Source organism: Nasonia vitripennis, chromosome 1 (genome assembly GCF_009193385.2).
Source record: "Nasonia vitripennis strain AsymCx chromosome 1, Nvit_psr_1.1, whole genome shotgun sequence".
NCBI classification, from domain to species: domain Eukaryota; kingdom Metazoa; phylum Arthropoda; class Insecta; order Hymenoptera; family Pteromalidae; genus Nasonia; species Nasonia vitripennis.
Genome location: NC_045757.1, coordinates 4580382 through 4599802, shown reverse-complemented (window position 1 = coordinate 4599802; position 19421 = coordinate 4580382). Strand labels below are relative to the sequence as shown.

Here is a 19421-nt window from a genome sequence, read left to right as displayed (position 1 = left end):
CGAGCTTGTACTTGAATTTATTTAACGCTGTGAAGAGATTGAATTATCTATTAACAATTGCTTTGTTGATTACATTTAACTGCAACGTCATCGCGTTGCCGCATCGAACTAATGGAAGATTTTTAAGAATCTAATTGAAAACAACTTTTTTAAAACTATGCAAATGAGCGTCTTTTAAAGAAAAATCCAAAAGCTCTTGACTTGATAAATGTGAGATATTGTGACGTAACTAAAAAAGACGTGTTCATAGATGCAATCGTCGATTACTCAAATTCACCTGTCTAACGCGATCCATTCTATTTTTAAATACTTTTTTACACTCGTTACATTCCTACCTCAATCTCCGACCATCGTATACCATATTATTAGGCTGATTATTACACGGCACATGATCGTCTATTCGAAAGATGTACCTATATTTATAGATATCATCGGCAAAAAAGTATAGCCTACGGCATTTCTGTTGATTTATTCGGCCGAGTGCAGCGGCAGTGTCGACGCACTCCAGAATCAGAATTTCGCAACTGTTTCCTGCCGAAACGTGACCTTGACACGTACACGTCGTAATATAACATTTTCCTTATTGGAGTAAATTATACTGCTGGAATGAGCGAGTGAGTGCGGCTGCTTTTTCTTTGACTTTCGATTTTTACTCTTTACTATATCTATATAATCGTTGAAAATAAACTTTGATACTGTTTGACCTCACATACAATTATCGATTTCTATGAAAATAACGTTAAACTAAGGAATAACGAATATTTGCGTAAATTAAGAAGCTCGAATCGGTCGACGAAAAGAATTGTTTATTTAAAATACGATAAAAAAAGTGTTCTCTTGACGTCACCGTCGTTCAGAGAATTCCGAGATAATTTCGAGGATACGGTCTTGCAGCAGCCTCTTGACGTTTTTCGCCCACAAGAAGTCCATATGGCCGAAGTTGTCGTGCGGCACGCTCTCGGCCCGAGCGTTTTTTAGGATGCCCAATAAATCCAGCGATTCCTGAAATTTTCAAGTATATTTTCGCTTTTATAATAATATTTCAATAATAAGAATTTCAATAATTCACGGGAGATTCGAGTTGACCGTTAAAGTAGTTATTTAATGAATACGTAGCGTATACTTATGCAATAATCGTTTAATTGTCTCCGATAAAAATCCGTTCAAGTGTTCATGCGAACTGACGTTCTCAGACACTTAACGTGATGGATTATTTTAACGAATGCGATATATCAGTCAACTCGATCTAGTTCAACAATTTAATCATCCTTTCACACTTTAAAAACCGCGCGAAATGCGATAAACCCGAAGAGTCTTACCTCCGGCGGAGCTATCGGGTCGCCCTTCCCGTAAATCATGACGACGGGCGTGACGACGTTTTCCAGATTATAAGCTGGCGGAGTAATTTGCCGGTAACGCGCCAGATTTCCCATCACCCCGTGATCGTACATCTGTAGCCGACCTTTAAAAAAAAAATGCAGCAGTAATCAATGACCTCAATTTTCATAAATCGACGAAATAAAAATACATCTCTTTCAGAATAAATCGGCATCGATCGTTCGAAGCCTCCTGAAACTTTCGGTCCCAAGATGAATCTCGGAAAGAAGTCGTCGTATTTACCTGCAATCATGTTCTGGTAAAAGTGGACAAAAGTTTGCGCGGAGGCTCCGGCGGGATTGTGGGTGAACGCCTCGACCAACAGCTTCTGCGGAAAACACGATTCACAGCAGAGAATTGCATGCCGGTCAAGCTAACTTTTTTTCGCTCCTCAACGAGTTCGGGCTGTGTATTTTGAATAGTAATGGAATACATCTAGAACTTACGAAGTCCAGGACATCGGGGTCAAAGCCGGTGGTGTTACGCAATGCACTGACACAGAACTCCTGGAGGGCGCTGCCGTCGCTGCACATGTTGTGGAAGAGACGACTGTAACGGGCCGATCGAGGCATTATCTCCGTCATTCCACCGGCTGTCATGAGCGACTGTTGCGATTGCGTTTATAATTTTATTCGATGTAGCTTAAAAGATGGAAAGGTTAAGGTTAGAAGATGTACCTTGAGGAGCCAGCCATTGTCCTTAAAGAAGTTCACAAAATAATTAGACTGCCTTCTGTTGCAGACGGTGGCGAGGTTGATAACCAAATGGACCTTGTCGTTGTACTCCAGCTTCGTGGACAGCAGGACTAAGCTCATGGTCGAGCCCATTGAGTGACCGATGTAGACGAGGGACTTCCGATCGGTTTTGTAGAGGGCGTAGTCGATCGCCGCGCTCACGTCGTAAATCGCTATCTCGTGGTAGCTGCATCGCGGTATTAAGATCGATGAGAAATTTTATTAGAATGTCTTGAGGAAATCGAGTTTGTGTATAATGTGCACCTGAATTGCCAGAATCGACGATCGGTATCCGGTGATAAGATCTTGTGCGATCGGGAGTAGGTGTTCCCTCGGGCGTTGCCCAGCCAGACGTCGTAGCCGGCATCGGCTAGGATGTATGCTGAAAATAGTGCGACGATGATATTTTTTCTATATATATGGTTCTTTTGACAAGTTTTAAAACATTCATTTGACAATACCAAGATCCTTGTCGGGTCCGCCAAGGACGAATAAAACCGAGGCTCCGAGTATGCCGTGCTGAATGTAGACCACGGGTTTTCCCGGCGCAGGAGGTGACTTTGGGCTTCCGGGAATTCGATGAACGTGTAGTACATACCCGTCTTCCGTCGTGATTTGGTGCTCTTCCGCTGGATAGCCATGTCTACTTACCAAACTTATCTATACGTAAAATTTAATATCGATCAGTCACAATGAATTTCAGTTCCTTGAGCGAACTCAAAATGTTTTCACTCACAAAGTCCGGTATGTCTTCAGTGCTCGTCACATCTTTTTCGTGTAAAACGGTCGTCGTCCAAAGATCGAAAAATTCGGAGAACTTTCCGCAAAAAGTAAACAAAACCATTAGCAGAATAGCTGCCTTCTCCATCTCGATCCCCGCACTACTCCAAGGCTCGAATGACAACAGACGAACAATATAGTCGTTGTTCAGGCCAGTCTTAAATACGGAGTGAACAATCGTGGAGTACGTACAGGTATGCGAGAGAAAAAAAATGTGCTCATCTTCCTCTTATCGAAATTTCGCCTGGGAATTCGTTAACAATTCAAAAGCGGATTGCGCGCTAAAAACTGGAACGAAAATAAACGAAAAGCGTCATGCAACCGAGAAATTCGACTGTGGAATTTAAACATGTATATAGTACAACACGTGTGCGCGTGAGAAAACTCAATTTTCGCGGCACGATACAACGAACGGTATTCTAAAGTTGGAGCGAGTGAGTTGACCTACTTTTATGATAGTTGCTCTTTTCGCTTGAATGAGGCCTGGCGCGTGTTCGGAGTTTACGTAATTTGTGCGATAAATTGCAAAATTCCTCGTAAAATGAAGAATTTCGTAAATTTAATTATTTATCGTTATCATTCATAATTTTCCTTCATCGCTCGGTTTACTATAGTATTTCAAAACGTATGCAAAAAATTTAGTTGAACCTGATTGGCTGGGCACTACCTGCTCTACCTAATACTACTTGGTTTACCATAATATACTAAAATGCATAGTCACGCCAAAAATGTAGTCAAACCTGATTGGCTGGACACGACCTGCTTCACCTACTTCCCCCACCTCTATTCCTTTGACCTAAGACAACATCAGTTACCTACAAGACTCCAGCCAGTCAAGATCTAGCCAACGGATCCGTCGTCGTCTATGACTCATCGTGTCTCTCAACAACAACGACAATGATAAATCTGTCAAGCAAGAGCTTATCGGTAGCTATAAACGAAAGCTTTACCATTACACCGCTGACGAGTAGTAATCTTCGTTATAAGGCTAACCGAATCAAGAGACTCAGGAGGGATACGCGTTACAATGCGCTGCGACCATCGCCCAAGACCAGAATGGCCCGGCAAAATAGAGCTGCTTTGAATCACGAGGACCATTCGTTACGGAGATCGAATTCAAAGGACGAACAAGTGACGACGAGACTGCTGCTGGAGTCAAAGTTTGAGTGTACGAATTCGGACTACGTGCGTTTTCTGCTACTTATAGTCGTTATTTTAGCCGTAGTCATACTGTGCTGAGAAAAGACTGAATACTATAGATTTTATTACTATAGTTTGTGACAGCTCTGAAGAATTTCATGACTTATGCAACTGTGATTGTAATATATAATTGTTGTACTGTAACGTGTATTTTTTAAAGTTCTGATAAATTGTAAGTTTGTAATGTATGAGGTATGCAATTAGCCTACTGTACTTTGTAAATATTATTTAAAAAATTATATGAAATTTATAATATGCTATACCTTATGAATATAGTCTACCATTTACAAATAAAAATAGTGAAATTTATATACGATGATTTTTAATTTATCACCAATTCCTTCACTTACCTTATTAAAAACGCAAGCGGCAGACAGGTGCAGAAAAAAGCTTGAAAAATAATTATTCTCCAACACTACTACTACTACTACTACTACTACTACTACTACCCCTTTTCAACCACAGCCATCGCCACATCCTGTACAAAACGAGAAATTCCAAACAGCTGTAACATTCACGAGTCCCATCATCTGGTCGTCTGTTGATAAGATTGCCAACGCGTTCTCTCAAAAGATCGTCGACTACCCTATAGGCAGGGTGAGGTTTAGCAAAGAGAACTTATATGTGCGCGTGACGTGATCGCCAGTGAGAAGATCTAGCCAACTCGGCGTTTGGATTTAAAATTGCTTTGCAGGATGTATAGGGAACATTTGATCGGCTATAAGAGGGATTATCGTGGATGTGTGCAAGGGATTTAAACCTTAATAGAAAATTGTTAACTTCCTGAATATTTTTTTTGTTTGAAATGATTTGCAAAATACGCTAATCTTCGGTAACCTTAAACAGTCGATGAAGTAGAAACAATTATAGTCTCGAAAATTTTCAAGTTTACCTCGAGTAAACTGTAATGCATTAGCCTCTCAGGCGAAGTGGTGCTTAATTATTCGTCCGGTTGAATATTGCATAGAGAACTTCCTCAGACGTTCAGTGACCTGGTGGCACTTAAATCTAGCGCGACTCTCGCGAGGCGATTGTAAATATATAAGGATTCAAATGTTTGTTTTCTCGTACACTTGTCGTGACGGTCTTCGTTGGATTAGTCGGAGAAGATGTGAACGTCGAGATTTATTATTTTATGCGATTTTTATTCTTCTATTTCACCGGATGACTTTTAATAAATACGTTGAATATAACAGCCTCATCTTCTCTAACTATTACTAATAATAAAACAGCTATCGATCGATCGAACCTACAGAACAAACCAACAGCCCATCTCATCCCAGCCGAATCCTCGTAACTAATTCAACTCTTCCACACACGTACACGTCCAAGACCTCAACCCATCTTAACACCCAGTCGATGCGACGAAACGAGTAGCGACAGGCAAAAAGGCGAGAAGTCCCTTTGGCTACTGCGAAACGGACAGCGGGTATTGCGCATCACACATACACACATGCACACATGCGAGGCTCAAAGAACCTCCCGCGGATCATCCCGACTCGATAAACCTCCCGACGAGGGAAATTCCTTTGCGCGAAAAAGCAGTGCGAAAAAAGTCGTCTAGCTGAGAGAAGTGCAAAGGAAGGGAGTATCGAGCGCCTCCTGTTTTTTGCCAGCGTGTGGGGATTCGCCGGAAAGGCTGTAGAGTAGGAGATGTGACAATGAGTTGTGCTGCTGTTTCGCTGGATTGGCATGTGGATGATTACAGAGAATTTTTGAAGAGGATTATGTATACGGAGATCGATGCTGACCCGATGGATTTAGTAAGGAAGAAGCATTTTGGTGAATAAATTATTTGAAGGTATTAAGTCTAAGTCTTCTTATCAAAAAGTTAATGAAAGATTCAATGAGATTTCTTCAAATTTTTCGTACCTAGATCCGACTTTAAGTTCAAACTACTTCGAAAACGTAAAAAAAAAACGTTCACTCAAGCCGCAACAAAGTTACTCTTCCTATACCACAATTGTCCTCTAAAAACTGACAATCCCTTCATTAACCTTACATAAACAAGTCCTTATCGATTAAAACTAGGAAAATACATCAGCAGCGAGTAAACGATCTTCCTACCCGCCAAAAAAGCTTAACTTCTTCTATACACCCACCACCCCTTTCTCATTTCATCGAGCAGCTATACAGACAATAGCCGGCGGCAGCGACTCGGTATTCATCTAGTAGTCTCTCTCTCTCTCTCTCTCTCTCTCTCTCTCTCTCTCTCTCTCTCTCTCTCTCTCCCTCTCTCTCTCCATCGTTTTCTTTACATCAAAGTCCGAGAGGCTAATTCACCCGACGAACGATCCGGTTCGATTTCGTCCGGCTGCAGTACAGTATAGAGCTTTTCTCCGAACAAAGGAATGGTAATTGCTGCAGGAGAGTCTTTGAGAGTGAATCAATGGATGGTTTGCTGCCACTGTTGTTCCCTTGGCTTTAATTATGTGGCTCGCGTCTGTTCTTGCAGGATTATTGCGGGGTTGTATCGACGGATGCGTCTATACATGTATATAATGGGGAGGAGTTCAACCTGTGGCTATGATTTCATGGACAAGGAGCTTCGATGCTTTTTACAGTATAGATGACTGTTGGAATTCATTGGGCGGGGTTGATTTCGTTGATTGTTATTTCTGAAGACAGATCAATGTAGTCCCATTATGCTTTCAGAGATAGCCGTATAATCAGGTCAAAGCCGAGAGACAAGTGCGTTAATAGGGATTCACGTACGGAGAGAAGGGGTGTGGCCGTTTGATACGACGGATATGCGGGTGGACTTAAGGTGAAGCCATTAATGCTATACGGCTAATGGCATATCGAATATTGGTACGTTTCTCAGAGAACGCTTAGAAGTTTAATTACTTTAATCATTATGGATGTTCTGGAGTTATTGTTGTCATTTTCAGAAAAGCTGTTTTGTAAAAACTGCAAGAGAAACCATTTAAATTTAAAAATGCCGCGCAAACGTGTGTACTCATACAACAAGTTCGTACAACCGTGTACGTCGTAATACTGTTCGTCAGGCGCAAAACATAGACCTACAAAATAGATTCAAACCAATGATTTTGAGCATAGTAACTAAATCGGCTTTAATTGTTTACATACCAAATTCCAATCGATCGACTATACAAGGCTGAATAAGTGAATCTCGGCAATCTCATCGATAAATTCATCCAATACGCACGTTGTAGGCGCTTTCCGAGATCGGCCGAACGACCTGCTATTTTGCGGATTATCGGCGCTGCGATGATGCTGATGAAGGGATGCATGGAGCCTTATCGTTATACGCGCGTGTGCTACAGTCGAGATTATGTGGATATAGGCAAGCTACGATCGTAAGGCAAGATTTTTACTATCGATTAACGGCGATAAGCGCGTTAGTTGAGAATTGAATTCAGAGTTTATGAAGATATAAAATATTAATTTTTGATCCATATATAAACTTGCATTGCCAGTATTTTAAATCGTGTAGTAGATTTCGAGGTTATGTTCGCTCGCTCGATGAAAAATGCCTACAAGTGCGTACTCCCGGTTCAATCATCAAAGAATCAGAGTAACGACAACAAAAAGCACTCGAAATCACTTATATCGCCCCGCATATTTTACCTCCACTCCTAATAAGCAGATACATCTCGAGCGTCACCTACAACGTCTTAAACACGGACTCCAGCACGCGTATATTAATCAGGCAGCTCGCTTTCTCTCTCTCACTCTCTAGCAGCCGAGTGAATACCTTCCACACACAGTACGGCATTCACCGTAAATCGCAAACTTGATAAGCCGGGCCGGCGGCGTCGGCCGCTTAATCCAGCCCCTCTAGTTCCAAGTTCATTGTTCCGCCGCGCTGTGGCGTATTTATACCCGCGCTCGCGCGCGCGATGAGTATACTGGCCACGCGGTATTAGTACACACAGTTTACGCGAGGGGATAATGGATTATCGGTGGGCGGAGCGCGAAATTAGCAAGTGGCTTTGTCGTAATTGCGCCGCAGGAGCTTGCTCGCCTCTGTATGTGTCTGTGTGTGTGTGCGCGCGCGTATGCGTGTGTGTAGTACGTGTACGCGAGAACCGATCTGCTCGTTATGGGCCAGTGTAGGAGGTAAGTACGACGAGGCATCGAACCGAGCTTTCAAGAAAGGGAGGATAGACGGCCGACTGAGCGATGGGGCTTCGCTCGGGGGATGCGTACGGAATTTATGGAGGTTTTTAGATCTATCGCACGAGAAGGAAGTTTAGCGAGGGAATGGTTAATGTGGATGAGGAGGTGTTTTGGTCGATTTGATGCGGTGCGAGGTGAATGGAATCGAGTTTAGGGTGGCCAGTGCGATGCATAATTCGATATCTTAGAAACCTTTTTTCTTCAAGAACATACTGAAATCTTCAAAGCGCATATGAGAATATAAAAAACGCAGCAATTCCCTCGACTGTATCTCCGCGCATACAGTTCCATCGTTAGCAGAGTATATAAGAAGAAAAAGCTCCGATCAATTCTCCAGCCAATTACTCGTTCCTGTTTCTTTTTCACAGTAGCGCAAGCTTTTGCTCTTCTTTTGTGGCGGATAAGCCGTTCGTTTCTTCGAGAGGCCGACAGCGCCGATGACATTGTAATTTTTGCGCGAGAGCGGAATTGTATTGTGTGTAACGCGTGATGAGGCACGAGTTATTGGCAGTTGTTTTTTCAAGTGTTGTGGTGCAGCAGGATATTATGCAATATTTGCGTGCGATCGCAATTAAAAGTTGTTTGCGTTGTACTGGATTTATTTTTAAGCCAGAACGAACCGGTAATAAGTCAGACCCCTTAATCGAACCCCATCACGGCTGATCATCGCTGATGACACAAGGGATGTGTCAAGCCGACGCGTCAGCATTCGATTTCCCTTGAAAGTCGCCTCGAGGCACCGAAGTGGCGCTAAATCTAAACGCCGATTCGCTTCGCCTCGGGCTTATCCGCAAAGAAAGTTCGTCCCACCCAATGCCACCCTCGCTTTCATAATAAGATTTTCGGCTTCATTAGCGAGGAAATGAAGAAAAAATTCGCTTTACAAAAAAATCGCATGCGAATTTTAAAACTAAACCCTTTTCTCGCGGAGCGAATCAAAGAGATGAAAAATTCAACAGCCTCGCTTCGTGCCTCGGAATATATTTTAAAAAATCGTCGCAGCGAAAAAGTCAAATCCAGTTATACTCGGACGGCGGAAGCTCCTCGAAAAAAGGCCTGCAGATACGTATAACTGTGTCTCGGCGAAATCTCTCGTTGCTTTTTACGCGCGCCCTCTGTCTACGGCTGCCGCGATTTCGAGCCGAGAGCTAACGATATCGCGAAACGAGCTCTGGAGAGGCGCGGAAATGAAATCGTCGTCGTCGGCGAGATTCGCGCTTTTGGGATTGTTGTCTCAGTGCAGGGCGTTTATGGCGAGCGCGCTTGCTCGGATTTGGATTTATCATTCGGCGCGGGTATTAGGACTCGAACAGTCATTCGCGGTCAGATTGAAATTTTTGAAAGACACCTTTTTATAAGCTTCCAAATAAGAACGCGAAATGAAAGTACTGCCATTTATCAGTCTGAAAAAATTATTCAAAAATATTCAGCGCATCAGTCAGAGCATAGTGACTCAAACTCCTGATCCGAAGCATCATCCCATCAAAACGATGATAATATCTCCGCTCAATCACGATAAAAGCAGCCCGAGACTCCTATCGCCCCTAAACATCAGCGGTTAAGCCTCCCCTATTTGCGCGTTAAATCTTTCCCTTGGAGATGCTTAATCGCATTCTAGGTAAATCCATCACGTTCTTCGGACCCTATATGCAACGTGCGCGCGGCTGTATCGACGTCAATGGTCATGCGGCAATTCGACCACTGTTTACGCGGACTAATACGCGCTGACTAAGATCAAAGGACGAAGATGCATCAGCGTAATGAAACCGCCGAAGCGTAATGCCAGTTTTAATCTGATTACGGGGCTATCGGGGAATAATTCGACCACTGGACTGCGCGTAACCTATACTGAGCTATACTCATAATACCTAATGCGAAGCGACGGCTTGACGGAGATATTGATTCTGGGTTGTAGATTTCGGATATATGCTCGACACTGTGATCATCGAGGAAAATGGCGATGCGTTTGAGCTGGTTTCGCTATTTGAATGATTTTGAAAAATTATAATTATTTTATTTTTTGGATTGTTGAAAATTCATCGAACGCAAGAATAATCGAGTGATAGCGTTGATTGTCGAAATTACTCTTTTAACAGCGTTTATTATTAGTTCGTGATACTTTTAAAATTTGAGCTATTATTGTCACTGCGTATAATGCTGAAAATAAATCCAGTGCAAGTGTACTGAATGACGACAGTGCGCAGTATTATATTATAAAATTAAACATATGGTTTCAAAAATTATTGTATTGCAAAAGTACTTCTAACATTTCTGCAGGCTTAGAATATGTTTATCGAAGTTCATAAAACGCTTATGTAATAACACACAATTGACATTTTACTCGTTCTTCATTCAAAAATAGAATATTTTGAATCGAAGAATCAATAATTTACCTAAAACTTTACTTCCGTAATTTCAATTCATATACATGTTAAATCCGATAATAGAAGCGTCAAGTCTTCTCAGATACATCTTTTCCACGATATACATTCTTATTTGCAGTGGACCCGCGGCAGAAAGAGCAGCTTGCGGTCGTTGGTGCTGACATTCAATTTGTCGAAGAGCGACGTTGCCTGCAACGAAACGACAAAAAAAGACGACAGGATAGCAAGACGCGAGAAGAGGACTTTCGGAAGAGACGCAGTTGGACTTGATGTTTCTGTTTCTCGTCGATTCGAGAAGAATCCATTGTCTCGGAGCTTCTTCTTCATCGACGATGAAAGCTTTTGCCTCGGATTTTCGGCTACTCGCGGATAAAGTGACTGGCCGAGCGAACGAGTCATTTAATAAAGAGCGGAAAGATGTTCTAAGTGCTATTATTTTAAGGCTTATTTTTATATGGGTTGAATTAAATTTAAAGTGGGTTCTTCTCTCAGTAAGTTCATAGTTTTAGGGCGGAAAATAACTTGAATTTTTAGAAAATCAATAAAATAGATTTTACGACACAATTAAGCTTCCGCCTGGGCTTCCACGTGTCCTTTTTTATCAAGGTAATATAAATTTGACGTCATGCGCGTTTTCAAAGAATTCACGAGGAAACTGGCATGTTCTTTTTTCCTTGAAAAAAAATTACATCACAACTCAATATATTTTAAAACGAATATTTTTATTGGTACAAAACTCTATGAACAACCTGAAAATAATTTGAAATACGATATATAACGTAAAAATGAAGATTTTATATAATTCATTTTACCAATTACAAATTTATTAACGACGTAAATTCAACGTTACAGTGAAGTAAAATTACAAAGTTTCTAGATGTGTATTTTACGCATATTCTAAATAATGTAAATTATCACCTGTTATAAGAAAAAAGCAACTATTCTAGTCAAAAACTTGATATTGTTTAAATTTTATCATAATGCCATCTATTTTGACTTGCTGACATTCCATAATAAATGCTTATTCAAACCAAACAAGCCATGTCCAGATGATTGTTTATGAAGCCCAAAATTCAATCCAAATCCACCTTTGCTATGGGAACCTCCAGAATGTGATGATCCACGGTGGATGCCGAACTCTATATTCTTATTAAAACCATGCCCATGAGAATGTGAGTCTCCACTTTCATATCCCTCGTCACTGTGGTGACCGTCTGAATGAGACGACCCATGATGAATGCCAAATTCGATATTTTTATTAACGCTATGGGAAGATCCATGAGAATGCGAGTCTCCGGAAGATTCACTATGAGCGCCAAAGTTCAAGCCTCCATTGTGCTCATGAGATGACCCATGAGAATTAGATCCAGAGCCATGACCATGCAGTGAAATACCAACTCCAATATTTGATACGTTATCGTGTAATTTTTTACCCACGCTATGCAACTTATTGAAAAATCCGCTAACAAAACCACCATGATTTCCTGAAACCTCAACATGAGCGTGAGAGCTTCCCCCATGCTCAGTGGATCCATGAACGTTGTGCTCGCTAGAATGATGAATCTTAATTCCACCAGATTGAGAAGATTGATGACCTCCGGAGACGGAAAGGTGGCCAGATTTTTGACCTTCGAATTTCGCACTGATATCCTTCACGTGTTGTCCACCTGAGCTGCCAGAACTTTGATGTTTGTCGAATTTGGCAATCATGTCCTTAATGTGTTGTCCACCTGAGTTCACAGAGCTTTGATGATCGAATTTGACACTCATATCCTTCACGTGTTGTCCTCCCAAGTTCGCATGATCGAACTTGGCAGTCATATCCTTCACGTGTTTTCCATCTGAGTTCGCAGAGCTTTGATGCTCGAATTTCGCAGTGATTCCCTTCACTTGCTGTCCACCTGAGTTCGCAGAGCTCTGATGTTCTAATTTCGCAGTGATATCCTTCACATGCTGTCCACCTGAGTTGTCAGAGCTTTGATGCTCGAATTTCGCAGTGATATCCTTCACGTGTTGTCCTTTTGAGTTTGTAGAACCTTGATGGTTATCAAATTTTGCAGTGATATCTTTCACATGCTGTCCACCTGAGTTTGCAGAGCTTTGATGGTTATGTTCGTGGCCTCCAGAAACAGATATAGCACCATGAACGGCAATGCCAGAATTAGCAACGGATTGTTCAACTTTTTTGTAAACGTGCGTTATTTTTTCAAAGAAAACTTTCGAAGATTCCTGTTTGTTACTGCCTGAGACATTAATTTGCCATTGACCATTTGAGCTAAGACCAAAATTGTGGCTTACATCAGGACCACCAGAGTGTGTCGTTTGATGATTAGCAGATACATCGATATGACCTGATTTTTCTAGTTTTGAAACTGCATCTTTGACACCATTCGCGATGATGTTAAGAGCACCTGCAGCTTGATGAGAATGTCCGCTGGATAAGCCAATATTCAAAGAACCGCTGGTTTGTTTACTTCCAGAAACGTTTATCTGCTGCTCACCACCTTGCTTTATCGGAACGCCAATAGGATGAGCTACTTTCACAACATCTGCACCACCATTAAGTAAAGTGTGTCCAAAAAGCTGCAACTTACGCTTAAATTGAGGGGCGTGTAATCGCACTACGTCATTGCCTGCTTGCTGACTTTTAAGGTTTTTAGTGTAACTCCAATCTGCAGGTAATAATTGACCATTTGCAGCGACACCACCTTTTGCAATACTCTTTTTACGGTTGCCTAACAAACTTACTGTGTCCTTTTGAAATTTGATTCTTTGTGGAGAGTTTCGTTGTTTCCAATATGTTACTTGTGCACTATCCCCAGAGTTGTGTTCTAAGGATTGTGAACCTTTCACATGTTTCAATATACCTGAAACGCTGAGAACTCCTTTAGGTACATCGCTTGCGACAGAAATTCCAGAATTATGTTTGACATTTTTCTTAATATCAAAGTTGATTCCTCCACTGTGTGAAGAGTGATGATTAAAATTGACTGCAGGCTTACTGGGCTTCTTAGATTCTAGTTTCGACACGATGTTCTTGATGTGGCTACCGCCTATACTCACAGAGCCTTGGTCAGTATGCCCACCGTTTACGGGGATACTTAGGCTGCCGCTGTGACCGTGCTGTGCCGAATTCTGAACACTGCTCGAGTGTGGTTTGAGATGTGTAACTAGTGTTTTAACCTTTTCTGCTAAGTGGCTTTGTTTTTCCTGTCCAAATTTGATTACTATTTGGTTAAGTTTCTCAATAAAACCTCCAATATTTATTCCTTTTCGATAAATACTTTCAGCACCCGGATTATGTAGTAAAGTATGGCTATGCTCATTAGAATTTGGACGTGTATCACTTTCTAGGCTTATTCCGTCTGAATGTGTTGATTGATGACTACCAGAAATACCGATATGATTACTGCTACTACTGCCATGACTACTAGATACGTCTAGTTTATGACTATGCGGTCGCTTAGTCGCAGGTGTGGAATGATGGCTCATTCCTGCTTCAAATTTGTGAACTATGTCTTTGACGTGATTCCCACTAGGAACATATCCATGGTTTTGTTCGTGACTACCAGAAACAGCGATATTTAAACTGCCACTATTGCCATGACTGCCAGATACGTCTACTTTATGACTATGCGGTCGCTTAGTCGTAGGTGTGGAATGATGGCTCATTCCTGCTTCAAATTTGTGAACTATGTCTTTGACGTGAGTCCCACTAGGAACATATCCATGGTTTTGTTCGTGACTACCAGAAACAGCGATATTTAAACTGCCACTATTGCCATGACTGCCAGAAACATCTACTTTATGACTATGCGGTCGCTTAGTCGTAGGTGTGGAATGATGACCACCAGAAATACCGATATGATTACTGCTACTACTGCCATGACTACTAGGTACGTCTAGTTTATGACTATGCCGTCGCTTAGTCGTAGGTGTAGAATGATGGCTCATTCCTGCTTCAAATTTGTGAACTATGTCTTTGACGTGATTCCCACTAGGAACATATCCATGGTTTTGTTCGTGACTACCAGAAACAGCGATATTTAAACTGCCACTATTGCCATGACTGCCAGAAACATCTACTTTATGACTATGCGGTCGCTTAGTCGTGGGTGTGGAATGATGACCACCAGAAATACCGATATGATTACTGCTACTACTGCCATGACTACTAGGTACGTCTAGTTTATGACTATGCGGTCGCTTAGTCGTAGGTGTGGAATGATGACCACCAGAAATACCGATATGATTACTGCTACTACTGCCATGACTACCAGAAACGTCTACTTTATGACTATGCGGTCGCTTAGTCGTAAGTGTGGAATGATGGCTCATTCCTGCTTCAAATTTGTGAACTATGTCTTTGACGTGATTCCCACTAGGAACATATCCATGGTTTTGTTCGTGACTACCAGAAACAGCGATATTTAAACTGCCACTATTGCCATGACTGCCAGAAACATCTACTTTATGACTATGCGGTCGCTTAGTCGTAGGTGTGGAATGATGACCACCAGAAATACCGATATGATTACTGCTACTACTGCCATGACTACCAGATACGTCTACTTTATGACTATGCGGTCGCTTAGTCGTAGGTGTGGAATGATGGCTCATTCCTGTTACAAATTTGTGAACTATGTCTCTGACGTGATTCCCACTAGGAACATATCCATGGTTTTGTTCCTGACTACCAGAAACAGCGATATTTAAACTGCCACTATTGCCATGACTGCCAAAAACATCTACTTTATGACTATGCGGTCGCTTAGTCGTAGGTGTAGAATGATGACCACCAGAAATACCGATATGATTACTGCCACTATTGCCATGACTGCTAGAAACATCTACTTTATGACTGTGCGGTTGCTCCGTCGTGATGTGTACCTGATGTCCTTGTTGTACGTTCACATTAACACCGTGACTTTGAGAGTGTTCAACATGATATCCTGGTTCTAATTTGTTAACAACGTCTTTAACTTGATTTGTATGAATGTTCTGAAAACCACCTAAATTACCAGAAGGTCTGATAATTATATGGTTACCTTCCTCGGGCTTTCCAGATACACCAATATTTGAACTGCCACTACTGCCAGATACGTCTACTTTATGACTGTGCGGTTGCTCCGTCGTGGTGTGCACCTGGTGTCCATGTTGTGTGTTCACATTGACACCGTGACTTTGAGAGTGTTCTACTTTATGTCCTGGTTCAAACTTGTTAACAACATCCTTTACTTGATTTGTATGAATGTTCTGAAATCCACCTAAGTTACCAGAAGGCTTAACAATTATATGATTACCTTCCTCGGGCTTTCCACTTACACCGATATTTGAACTACTACTACCCCCGTGATTTCCAGAAACATGTGTATGCTCAATTTTATGACCTAGTTCTTGTTTGTTAACTACATTATGAACTTGATTGGTATGAACATTGACAAAAACACCATGGCTATGTTCATGGCCACCGGGAACGCTACCTCCATGGTTTACAGGTACTTTGACATTATTAGAACTCGAATGATCTACTTGATGTCCAAGTTGAATATTAAGGTTTCCGCCATGGCTATGCGGTTGATGTACCTGCTGACCGTTAGAATTTTCTACTTTGTGTCCAAGATGGATATTTATATGTTTGCTGTGGTCATATGAATGTTTATGCTTATGCTGGTGAGAGTGGTCTACTTTATGTCCATGTTGAATATTTATATCTTTGTGATGGCCATGTGAATGCTCACGCTTGTGCTCATGAGAGTGTTCTACTTTGTGTCCAAATTGAATGTTTATATCTTTGTGGTGGCCACGTGAATTACCGGAATCATGCTCGTGCTGGTGATTAACTTGGATTCCACCGTGATGATTTTTTTCAAACTTGAAATTTCCCGAAACTACGCCATGATGTTGAGAATGACCATTAACTTCAAGCTTATGTCCATGGCTACTTGATTGATGATGAGAACCAGCTGTAATTATTTTTTAATAGTTAAAATTGATACACAATTTTAAACTGTAGTCTAATAGAAAATAACTGAATAAAATAAAGTAAATACTCTGGCTATGTCCACTAGAGGACTGATGAATGTGCCCAGATGACCACTCCAAGCCACCATTTATTTCGTGGCCATGTTTGTGTTTATTATCATTTTCATAGCCTGATTCAGCATTTGCGTCACGATGACCATGGCCAGATGCTTCGTAATGTGCTCCTACATTGAAACCAAGTCCAAAATGCTTATTTACGGATCCCAGGACTCCCCCATGATGATTGAAAGATACGTCAACGTTAGCGGAGAGACCAAGTTTTTTACTTATTTCACTAAGCTTGGATTTAAAACCTGTAAAAGTTTTCAAGCCAAATTAATAACTTTTAAAAGACTAAGCATTATGCAAGTATAATTCAGAGCTATAAAGTAATAAAAAAATTAATCAATTCATAATAAAAATCTATAATTACCTAGAAACGGTTTTGCATTACTCGAATGTAATGCTAGTATGGATGTTAAAAAAATTATTTTGAACTTCATTTTTTTACCATATGGAACGAGAAATGGTTATTTAATTCAACTAATGCACTGAAACTATTCTGCCTGTATTACTCATGTTTTTATACCGGAAATTTTGAATCGTGATCGACGTTAAACGTCGAGTAATAAAACAGTAGGTTATAAAAAAACATGTCGGATATTAAAAACTGCAAGTGTAGAACAATGAAACAAGATTTCATGTAAAATATTTTGTATGTTTATTATTAATGTAAAAATTTTTCCTTGTGCCAAAAAATACGTTATTCAAAAATTGCCAACTGATTTTGCAGGGCAATTACCCAACATTATCAGTATGAAAAATAATCAAGATATTTTTGTACTTAAATATTCATATGTTTATCGTAAATCTAACAATCGAGACTCTATGGTGTATTGAGTTTAATACGTTTTAAATACGAAAAAATTTCCATAAATAATAGTACATTATGCAACAAGGGAGTAAAGTCGTTGATTATTACCGTGGGTGAGAGTTTATTTAAACCACCCGAGACGAATAATCGAATTTACTCTCGTGTTGCATATAGTGCTTTATTCACGACTAAACTGTGTAGCCACTTTATTTCTTGAAAAGTGGGACCTGCTCGGGTATCAGCATTTTAATAAAAATATACGTTTATTATTTTCTATTAATTCTATTATACTTATTTCATACATAATAAAACAAAATAACAATCATTTTGCTAATTTATACTAAATAAATCAATTTTTCTACATTTCAACATTTTTTCAAAATTTTGTGGGAATAAAGAGTTTACTTCCCGCAAATTTACATTATTCCCGCATTTTGCGGGAAAAAAATATGAGTGAATAAAATGCTACTTTAGTCCCGCTTTTCAGGGAATAAAGTGGCTATTATAGTTCAGTCATGAATAAAGTAATTTTTTCTTGCATTTAAAATCATAAAAATATAAGAATAAATTTTTGATAATAATTAAAAGGCACAAAAAAACACAACGTGCTCTATGACATATTATATATTGTCGTTCAAGCGAACGCAGATGGCACTTTCCGCTTACGTGGAACTTTGCAGTACGGTGCGACGATGAAAATTACAAGTCTTCAATTTCCGCTTGGATTAATATTGTAAGCCTCTTTGATAAGTTGCGTACAAAATTTTTACATTTCAAACAGAAAGAAAATAAAAAAGTTTCAGACAGATAATGCTAAAATCTTCGGTCGAATTCTGGTAATTAAAATAGTGTGAATCGACGGCTATTTTCTGGATTACTTGTCAAATTTACTTGGATCACCTTATTTTTAAAGAAAACTTCTTGTACTAGCGTTCGTTGCGCGTACACCCTAAGTTGCATAATATCTTCTTTTATTGCTTTAATACCATACTTTTGAAGCATTATTTCTAAATCTTTAAGCAAAACCGATATTGAATAACTGATCAACGCCGCATTTATGGAGGATCAGCAGGGAATTAGAATTTTTTGTAAAAATATACGATCATTATTTATTGTTTGTATAGTAGAGTGTAGATCAACTTGACTTTGTAATAATCGGATATGTGTTATATCATATCATATAATATGCAACGTAAGCATACTATAGTTCATACGAACTCGTGACGCGTATAAATGACAGATTTGAATTATGAAATAAAAATAAACTTTTAACATTTAACCGACTAGTTTTAGTTTTTTCCTGTATTGCATAATTAATACAAATATAACTGTTTGACAAATTTTCATGATTTTTTTGTATATAGCTGAAAATAAACTTTCGAGAAATAAGCTGCAGCGCTATTGAGCACCTACATAGCGTGCTACAGTTCGCCGAGGCACGTAGCTTGCGTTGCGAGATTATTCTTAAATATTTAATAAATTTGAAAGTTAATATTCTCATTAGTATCCCGTTTGTTAAAGATCGAAGATCAATTTAAAGTTATCGCAAATATACAGAGAATGACTGCACTGCGACGCGGTCTAGAGAATAGGGGGCGGAGCGGCAACACGAAGTCGGCGCAGGTATACCGGCATCGACACAACTTTCCACGGCCCGGTCGTATAAAAGTTCGAGGGGGAGCTCCGAGTATAAATGTCGAGTGTGCAAATGTTACCGTCAAGCGAATTTTCGGCTGCATCGAACACAATAAATTATAAAGGCTAATATCTAAACGCACGCTGTTGGCAAAAAATAGGTGTACTACACGGGGATTGAAAGTGCCGCTTTATAATAGAGCATGGGGGGGGGGGGTATAAGGGCGACACAGAGTACTTTTCGCTTAGCGCATCAGAAGAAGCTCTCGA

General features: G+C 40.3%; 2 protein-coding genes across 7 annotated transcripts; both read right to left on the bottom strand.

Moving 5' to 3' along the window:
• Nucleotides 1-785: 785 nt before the first annotated feature.
• LOC100117466 (lipase 3-like) lies at nt 786-3067 on the bottom strand. The gene is made up of 8 exons (XM_016985296.2): nt 2848-3067; nt 2573-2771; nt 2376-2493; nt 2055-2298; nt 1824-1982; nt 1621-1705; nt 1320-1462; nt 786-1002 (listed from the first exon to the last, which is right to left on the bottom strand). The coding sequence occupies exons 1-8, from the start codon at nt 2977-2979 to the stop codon at nt 844-846; spliced, it is 1239 nt and encodes a 412-aa protein (XP_016840785.1). The 5' UTR covers nt 2980-3067; the 3' UTR covers nt 786-843.
• An 8254-nt stretch (nt 3068-11321) lies between these two features.
• LOC100679301 (hornerin) lies at nt 11322-17197 on the bottom strand. Of its 6 annotated transcripts, none has more exons than XM_031921970.1 (4): nt 17076-17197; nt 16672-16956; nt 15089-16584; nt 11322-14524 (listed from the first exon to the last, which is right to left on the bottom strand). In XM_031921970.1, exons 1-4 carry the CDS (start codon nt 17143-17145, stop codon nt 11606-11608), a joined length of 4770 nt encoding a protein of 1589 aa, XP_031777830.1. In that variant the 5' UTR covers nt 17146-17197; the 3' UTR covers nt 11322-11605. The 6 variants fall into 6 exon arrangements, with proteins under 6 accessions (XP_031777830.1, XP_031777828.1, XP_031777829.1 ...); XM_031921968.1 differs by having other exon boundaries at nt 11322-15088; nt 15191-16584; XM_031921969.1 differs by having other exon boundaries at nt 11322-14806; nt 15191-16584.
• Nucleotides 17198-19421: the final 2224 nt, after the last annotated feature.

Excerpts from the sequence above, each read along its gene's own strand:
- LOC100679301 (XM_016985242.2), bottom strand. The coding sequence starts at position 17,145 with ATGAAGTTCAAAATAATTTTTTTAACATCCATACTAGCATTACATTCG. Across the intron at positions 16,957-17,075 it reads TAATGCAAAACCGTTTCTAG|GTTTTAAATCCAAGCTTAGT; the intron begins GTAATTATAGAT and ends AAACTTTTACAG. Across the intron at positions 16,585-16,671 it reads CTCTAGTGGACATAGCCAGA|CTGGTTCTCATCATCAATCA; the intron begins GTATTTACTTTA and ends AAATAATTACAG.
- LOC100117466 (XM_016985296.2), bottom strand. The coding sequence starts at position 2,979 with ATGGAGAAGGCAGCTATTCTGCTAATGGTTTTGTTTACTTTTTGCGGA. Across the intron at positions 2,299-2,375 it reads CGTCGATTCTGGCAATTCAG|CTACCACGAGATAGCGATTT; the intron begins GTGCACATTATA and ends ACCGCGATGCAG. Across the intron at positions 1,463-1,620 it reads TTACCAGAACATGATTGCAG|GTCGGCTACAGATGTACGAT; the intron begins GTAAATACGACG and ends TTTTTTTTAAAG.